The sequence below is a fragment of the Alosa sapidissima genome, chromosome 20 (assembly GCF_018492685.1).
Source record: "Alosa sapidissima isolate fAloSap1 chromosome 20, fAloSap1.pri, whole genome shotgun sequence".
Taxonomy (NCBI): domain Eukaryota; kingdom Metazoa; phylum Chordata; class Actinopteri; order Clupeiformes; family Clupeidae; genus Alosa; species Alosa sapidissima.
In genome coordinates, this window is record NC_055976.1 from 30,261,775 (window position 1) to 30,270,794 (window position 9,020).

General features: G+C 42.4%; 1 protein-coding gene and 1 long non-coding RNA gene across 3 annotated transcripts in view; one reads left to right on the forward strand and one right to left on the reverse strand.

Moving 5' to 3' along the window:
- LOC121694205 overlaps nucleotides 1–8,950 on the forward strand; it is an 18,446-nt gene extending 9,496 nt beyond the window's left edge. Inside the window, exon 3 of the long non-coding RNA XR_006025702.1 lies at nucleotides 8,940–8,950. This is a non-coding gene — a long non-coding RNA (uncharacterized LOC121694205). The remainder of the gene's footprint in view (nucleotides 1–8,939) is intronic.
- ano5b (anoctamin 5b) overlaps nucleotides 1–9,020 on the reverse strand; it is a 78,049-nt gene that overhangs the window by 39,391 nt on the left and 29,638 nt on the right. The window contains exon 2 of one of the 2 annotated variants that reach the window (XM_042074205.1): nucleotides 4,814–4,855. The exons of the other annotated variant lie outside the window; for it this stretch is intronic. Coding sequence (XP_041930139.1) covers nucleotides 4,814–4,855 — 42 coding nt within the window. The remainder of the gene's footprint in view (nucleotides 1–4,813; nucleotides 4,856–9,020) is intronic. 2 annotated transcript variants of the gene reach the window in all.

Genomic DNA, 9,020 nt, shown 5'->3' on the forward strand with positions numbered 1-9,020 from the left:
ACACCACACACCCCTCAATAGACACTGAATACACATTTATATTACACACATGCATGAAACACAGACACACACACACACACACACAGACACACACACACACACACCACACACCCCTCAATAGACACTGAATACACACATTTATATTACACACGCATGAAACACACACACACTGAGAGTGTGTATTACTGTGCGGTAGTTTGTGACTGAGAGTGTGTATTCCTGTGCGGTAGTTTGCGGAGGGCAGACAGCGTGTTGAGTTCCAATGCATTTTTAATCAGTGTTGAGTACACAGCCCCTTTGACTCACGACGAGGACAGAAAAGCCTTTATGCCACACAAACACATTTCACTTCATACAAATGTGTGGATTGTCAGTGTAACTGGAAAGAGGACCAACCAAATAAAACAACGTTACTAGCCCAATAACTAAAGAACCTACAAAGGACCTACCATTATTATGAGGCCTGCTTTATTATAAAGAATCTAAATCATCATTATGAGACCTGCTTAATTATAAAGAACCTACATCATCATTATAAGGTCTGCTTTATTATAAAGAACCTACATCATCATTATGAGGCCTGTTTTATTAAAAAGAACCTACATCATCATTAGAAGGCCTGTTTTATTAAAAAGAGCCTACATCATCATTATGAGGCCTGCTTTATTAAAAAGAACCTACATCATCATTATGAGGCCTGCTTTATTAAAAAGAACCTACATCATCATTATGAGGTCTGCTTTATTATAAAGAACCTAAATTATCATTATGAGACCTGCTTAATTATAAAGAACCTACATCATCATTATGAGACCTGCTTTATTATGCATGTGACAAAGTGTGAGGCATTCTGTAGCATGTTCAGTAGCGTAGATAAAACACCCTCAATCCTTGTTTCTCAATAAGATTCTCAATTATAAAGAACCTACATCATCATTATGAGGTCTGCTCTATTATAAAGAACCTACATCATCATTATGAGGCCTGCTTTATTATAAAGAACCTACATCATCCTTATGAGACCTGCTTTATTATGCATGTGACAAAGTATGAGGCATTCTGTAGCATTTTCAGTAGCGTAGATAAAACACCCTCAATCCTTGTTTCTCAATAAGATTCTCAACAAGTGGCAGAGTAGCCAAGCTTGTTCCTGCCATGCCCACCTCACATGAATGGCCCACAGCACACACAGCACCTCAGTAAACCTGACTTAGTAAAGAGCACTCTCTGTGTTCCTGATCTATCCCATAGTTTGACTTAGTAAAGAGCACTCTCTGTTTTTATCCCATAGTTTTCTAACGTAGTGAGCTAGCTAACTTAGCTAACATAAGACTATGCCAACTACACAATAGCCCACTGTAGGCACTGATAAATAGTTAGTGAAGCTTAATATTATCATCACAAGTCAAATGTTTTCTTAACTTATCATGGCTGAATCTCTGGTTGTTGTTGCAGTTATGTTGGTAAATATGTTCAATTTTACCTTCGGGGACATCCAGAAGTTTTACTGTGAGTGTATCTGAAGTTCTGTAATTTTCCATCGCAAATTCAAAGACAGCTAAATCCAACATGTAGCATCCAGTAAACCAGCTTGGTTTATAGAGGTTGCAAGTGCGTGTGCCTGAGTGTGTGTGTGTGTGTGAGTGTGTGTATGTGTGTGTGTGTGTGTGTGTGTGTGTGTGTGTGTGTGTGAGTGTGTGTGTGTGTGTGTGTGTGTGTGTGTGTGTGTGTGTGTGTGTCAGCTGTAAGGTGATAGCTGGAGATCATGTGTTGTTCTCGGACACAAACACAGACACAGAGAGACAGGAGAAACCCAGTGGATGAGGAAACTCTGTTGGTGAAGTGTTACAGCAGATGAGATCAGATCAGAGCAGAGCAGTTTCACAAGCTCTCTTGGGGTACTGCTGGAGGATCATCACGTTTTATATGCTGCTAAGGCTGTGTGTGGGTGTTTGTGTTTATATGTATGTGTCTTTACATTTGTCTTTATTTTTGTGTGTGTTTGTGTGTGTGTGTGTGTGTGTGTGTGTGTGTGTTTGTGTGCGCGCTTGCTTGTGTGTATTGTTATGTATTGGGGGTTGCTCAGACCTACACAAGCTTTTCATTCATTTGACTTTTCATTCACACCTAGTGTTGCACGGTGTATCGATACTAAAAAGGTATCACGATGCCTTCACGCAAAAAACGATACGATTTCCGACGTTTTTAGAATCGATACTTTATTAAAATAATAACATTCTGTGTCTGTGTGAACTGCTGCTCTCACTGCTCCTTGCACGCATCTAGGCAAGTGGGCGTGTCAAGCAGGCAGCTCTGAGTGAGTGAGTGCGCAGCAACGTCAACATAGTTCTTTGCCGACAGTCCTCGGCCTTGTGGATAAAACAAAAGGTGATGTGAAATCTGGAACTATTTTGGATACATCGCGAATAGTGAAGGCAAGCCATCAGGTACACAGAGGCCCGTTTGTAAAATATGTTTCAAAGTCATTTAAAAGCAGTAGGCTATGCTACGCATGGAACTTCGCTAAACACCTCGCAGACATATCCCAACATTTTTAAAGAGTTCAAAGAACGACAGGTTAACGAATATGCTATAGAAAACACAACTACATGGTTAGTGCCAAGTTTTTCTCTTCTGTGTTCTTCTCTGAAAGTGAAATGAGTATGGTTCTCTGGGATAAAGCAAACCATCAATGAATTTTGACGAGACATAACGAGCTGTAATCATTTTGACGAGACATAACGAGCTGTAATCATAGGGTGCTAACGTGATGAAAGCGCAATGTTCACGCCAGAATAACATTACCAACACTACCAAACAATCTATTTCATGTTCGGTCAGTACTACTGGTAATATTTGTCATGGCATGTAGACTGCAATTTGTTCAATAATTATTGCCCAGATGTAGGATAGGCGATAGGCTACCCGAAATGCGCTAATTAAAGCCCACAGCATATTACCATCATAATAGCGGCTTATTGTTACGTGGTAGCAAATCATGTTATCAAAGAAATAGACGTAATGTAATGCACACAGATATATTGCAACAGGTAATGGTGTAGGCCTATCTGACGAAGACCTGAGTGGTTGGAACGTCGTACTTGTACACTGGGCGCAAAGAAGACTATCCTCACATTTTTTCCTTTGCAACTGTCAAAGAAATCCAATGAACACGGGAAGGCCTAGGGTAGCCTATACTGTACATCAGATGGCCTAAAGATTAGGCATAGCATTCAGTGATTTGCATGCAGTAATTTCAACACTGACCTTGATCTAGCCTAGTTTGGCTATTTAAAGCTACTTTATTGCCAAAACACAACACAACAAATGAACTATAACAAACAATAAAGGACTTAATCACACAAAGTAGGCCTACTATTTTACTGACTATAAAAAATAATAATTAGGAAGTTTAGAAGTTTAGAACCCAGAATTGACCTGCACACTACAAAAGTGCACCGAATTCAACACAAATGACTCAATACACTTAGAGGAGGTATGAGTCCTTTCTTTTCCAGATATCTTGGGATTTCGCCGTAGTATCGCTTCAGTATCGAGCATCGTGATATTTATGGCAGGTATCGTATCGAAGTCATAATTTTGGTATCGTGACAACACTATTCACACCAAGTTCAAACATCCTGACTGTCACGTCCTCTGCACACATCCAGATTAGGGGGTTTAAGGTCTGAGCAACGTAGTGATTTCCCTAGACGTGTGACGCAGGTCGCTAGACCAGGATTTCCTAATAGTATGCAGTGTACAGTGTAAAAACAGATGGCATCTGACCAGAAGCCTGTGTACACACACACATACACACACACACACACAAACAGACATACACAATAGAAGCACAAAGCTGCCTAATGCGTTTATCATGCTGTGCTGTGTTATATGTGTGTGTGTGTGTGTGTGTGTTTGTGTGTGTGTGTGTGTGATCTGTTTTACTTAGGCAGCATGGAGGTTACAGTGAAGTGAGAAAGACAGGAGGCAGAAAAAGACACAGAAAGGGAGAGAGAGAAGGAGAGAGAGAGAAGGAGAGAGAGAAGGAGAAAGAGAGAGGGTGGCTTGTGTCAGGATGCTGTTGGCAATGTTGCATTGTGTACACACACGCCAATCAAGCCATTGCTACTCGACTCAATGGAAAGAGAGACAGAGAGGGGGACAGAGAGAGAGAGACAGAGAGGGGGAATAAGAGAGAGAGAGGGATAGAGAGACAGAGAGGATGAATAAGAGAGAGAGAGAGGGATAGAGAAAGAAGGAAAGAAAAGGGTAAAACAACAAAGGAGGGAGAGATAGATACAGTAGATAGATACTTTATTGATCCCTAGGGGAAATTCAATGTCACAGTAGCATACAGACAACATACACACACACATTCACTAACAGCAGAAAAAGTAATTAAAAGTATATAATATAATATAATATAATTTTATATAATATATATAATAGATAGTAAGAGAGAGGGATAAAGAGAGAAAGAGAGAGTGTAAGAGAGAGAGGGAGAGAGGGATAGAGAGTAGGAGAGAGAGGAAGAGAGAGGCCGACACCACACTGCACCATCAACAACCAGATGACATCAGATGAGTGGACACAACGGCTCCAGACAAAGGAGACAGACACTGCACGAAAGGGAGAGCGAGAGAGAGAGGGAGGGAGGGAGGGAGAGAGAGAGAGAGGGAGAGAGAGAGGGAGAGAGGGAGGGAGGGAGGGAGAGAGAGAGAGGGAGGGAGAGAGAGAGAGAGAGAGGGAGAGAGAAAAGGAGACGGAGGACTGCTGCACGGACAGACAGATGAGTGAGATCTGTCTGTACCTGAGATGCTCATCTGGAAACCAGTCAGAACAGCAGAACCATCTAAGAGAGAGAGAGAGAGAGAGAGAGAGAGGGAGAGAGAGAGGGAGGGAGGGAGAGAGAGACGGAGGGAGGGAAAGGGAGAGAAATATAGGAGAAATCAACTCATGTCACCTGAGAGGAGGTTGAGATCAGCAGCTAGCTCAGCATGTCCCCGTGTCCACTGTGCTGTCCCCCTCACAGCTATGACACATACAGTATAGACTCACTACACTAGAATATTAAACATGCTGCAACTGGCCTCGCAGTGGACACCTCACTCACTCCTCACAGTGGACACCTCACTCCTCACAGTGGACACCTCACTCACTCCTCACAGTGGACACCTCACTCCTCACAGTGGACACCTCACTTACTCCTCACAGTGGACACCTCACTCCTCATAGTGGACACCTCACTTACTCCTCACAGTGAACACCTCTCCTCACAGTGAACAACTCACTCACTCACTCCTCACTGTGGACACCTCACTCACTCCTCACAGTGGACACCTCACTCCTCACAGTGGACACCTCACTCACTCCTCATAGTGGACACCTCACTCCTCACAGTGGACACCTCACTCACTCCTCACAGTGGACACCTCACTCACTCCTCACAGTAGACACCTCACTCCTCATAGTGGACACCTCACTCCTCACAGTGGACACCTCACTCCTCACAGTGGACACCTCACTCACTCCTCACAGTGGACACCTCACTCACTCCTCACAGTGGACACCTCACTCACTCCTCACAGTGGACACCTCACTCCTCATAGTGGACACCTCACTCACTCCTCACAGTGGACACCTCACTCACTCCTCACTGTGGACACCTCACTCCTCACAGTGGACACCTCACTCACTCCTCATAGTGGACACCTCACTCCTCACAGTGGACACCTCACTCACTCCTCACTGTGGACACCTCACTCACTCCTCACAGTGGACACCTCACTCACTCCTCATAGTGGACACCTCACTCCTCACAGTGGACACCTCACTCACTCCTCACTGTGGACACCTCACTCCTCACTGTGGACACCTCACTCACTCCTCACAGTGGACACGTCACTCCTCACAGTGGACACCTCACTCACTCCTCACAGTGGACACCTCACTCCTCACAGTGGACACCTCACTCACTCCTCACAGTGGACACCTCACTCCTCACAGTGAACAACTCACTCACTCCTCACAGTGGACACCTCACTCATTCCTCACACGGCACTGTTATGCACCTGGTTGCCGTAGAGACAGACTAAATATGGAAAGGTAAACACAGCACAGAGTTCGAGCTGTCAGCAGCACACACACACACGCATACACACACACACACACACACACACACACACACACACACACAGAGCTGACAGTGTGAACTGTTAGCAGTGATGTCTGAGTGCAGCTCCCTCTATTGGTGTCACCCTGTCCAGTAGTGCTGCCATGTGTGTGTGTGTGGGGGGGGTGTGGGGGGTCTGACCCTGTGAGACTGTGTTTGTGGGTCTGTGTGTACATATGTGTGTGTGTGTGTGAATGTGCGTGCGTATGTGTTTGTGTGCATGTGTGTGTGTGTGTGTGTGTGTGTGTGCAATGTGCATGCGTGTGTGTGTGTGTGTGTGTGTGTGTGTGTTTAAGGACAAGTTTCCCCCACCCTACAGTTTGAGCCAGCTCTTTTCTGTCACCAGGCTTTAAGTCTTTATCGCCATGGGAGCCCAGCCGGGTGTTGACAATTCAAACAGGAAGGAAACAGGAAAAAGGAAGTAACTCAGGCTCCCTCTACTGATTGCCTTTTGGGTGGGATAGGTGGCCTATCCCCTTGTACTTTTGGGTGGGATAGTTGACCTGTCCCCTTGTACTTTCATAAATGCATAACTGTAATAATTAGACAGAGAGAGAGTAATTTCAGTTATTTTAGCTTGTTTTTTCATATTATAAACACAAACATTTATTAGTGATGTTTATTAATGGTTAACTCATTGAATGCCAAGCTGTTTTCGGGAGCTTTGTCCTAGAGTGCCAGCAATCTAGACCATTGTTGACCAGCTATGAACACATACAATGGCTCGATTAAAAGGTGAGACTTTAATCTCTCGGTGGGTGCAAACCGTGTAATTTCTACACGCCTCTGTTCCTGAGAAATCCCAAGCTAAACAGTGGCTAGTTTTTATCAAAATCGCTGTTTTTTTTCTAGAAATGGAGATATAACGTCTTTCATAAAATAGGAAGTGTTGCCTGTAAACTTTCCGGGAAGTGATCAGCGTAGTGTTAATTTTGTCACCTATTTTTAATTTAGTCTTAGTCTTAGTCTTGTGATGAAATGTCCTTTTTAGTCTTTGTCATATTTAGTCATTCAAATATCATTTTTGTTAGTCAAGTTTTAGTCGACTAAAACTCTCGTCATTTTAGTCTAGTTTTAGTCAAAAGAAAACTAAAGGTATCTTAGTCTTAGTCAGTTTTAGTCAACACATTTTAGTCTTTTTTTTTATAACAAATTATTTCTGATTACCATTTGAGTCAAATAGTGTTTCACACATCTCAATTTTCCAACAATATTGTGTGTCCACAGGGCTACTCGTCTGTTATAATTACTCATTCTGATTTTTTGTCAGTCAGTATGTTTACATGCACAGGTAAGTCGAGCTACAGTAGCTCGGCTGGGATTTGACCATAGACAGTAAAAGATTTGACTGGACCACTGTCATATTCGTAGACCAGTGTTTCTCAAAGTGTGGTCCGGGAATCACTGGTGGTCCGCAAGCTATCCCAAGTGGTCCGCGAGCAGACGTGGTAAAATATAATATATATGAGTTGTTTGCAATATTGAACCAACTTGTATGTAAAAACAGTTCTGCAACACTGGCTATGTAAGATATGCCAGTTTAAATCATACAGTATGAATCCACACAATAAGCAAAGTGCAAAGACAATAAGCAAGGTGGTTCAGTGAGTAGGCCTATAGTGTAGACTAATTATAGGCTACTGTTGAAGTAGGTCTAATCTTTTTTTTTTTTGCTAGGGTTAGTTAAGTGGTCCTGAAACTGAAAAAGTTTGAGAAACACTGTCGTAGACCAAAGTATTAATGTTTTACTCCGCCTCGCTAGATGGCGATATGCGCCCAAACACAACACATTCCCGAAACAGACTCTCCATCTTAGCCATAGCTAACTTGCTAGCGAACTTTCCATATTAGCTTACTTGCTAGCAAACTTTGCATCATCAGTCTAACTAGTTAAATAGTTGACATTACATGATGAACATTTTCGTATGGACATTCTGGGGGATGTTAATTTGTATGAGAGAAGCTTCAACTTCTGGGTATGTAGCATTGTGGCATAAAGCGTAGGTAGTTATCTTGCTAACTCTGGCAGAAATCTCCAGTGTTCTTGTTCCATGTAGTTTCGTGTTGCAGCCACAGGGTTGCAGCAACAGCACGTAGACTAGCCTACAGGAAAGCTGTTGCGTATGAACTCATTCGGAATATTTTGAAAACATAACAGCTAGATATTCTGTCTTCTCATTTTGTAGATGAAAATGAAGAGAGATTTTATCTTAGTTTTTATTTCATGCAAAACATTTTAGTCTTGTCTTTTTTCGTCAACAATAATGCATCTTAAGATAGTCTTAGTCAGTGTTTCAGGACATTACTGCCGTCTCGTCATTGTCTCGTCTTAGTCATGAAAAAAAAGGTTGTTGACGAACATATTTCCTCTCGTCTCGTCTGACGAAATTAACACTAGATCAGCGAGACCTGGCGAGACTGCCACCTAGTGATAGACCCACGAAAATGGCCTGGTTTTGACCTGACGTGGATGTAGTGCTGCCACTAACGACTAATTTTCTAACGACTAATCTTTCGACTAATTTTTCTTTTTTTTAAATCAAGTGTTTGTTATTTCGTTGTGTCCATTTTATTTTGAACTCAACTGAAGGGGAAACATAAAATATAGATCACTCTACTTTTGTTAGAAGCTTATTAATGAGTGAACTGTTCAAAAACATTATGTGTAAAAAAAAAAAAATCACCCATTTAAAATGCTACCATCAGATCTAATGTCAGACCTTTGATATATTTTATTTGTATGCCAGTGTTGCAATGGACATAGACAATGTTCAATGTTTGTCAAACTTCTTTGACCTGAGGGCCGATCATGGCACCTACATGAACCCACCCCCCATCAAATTAT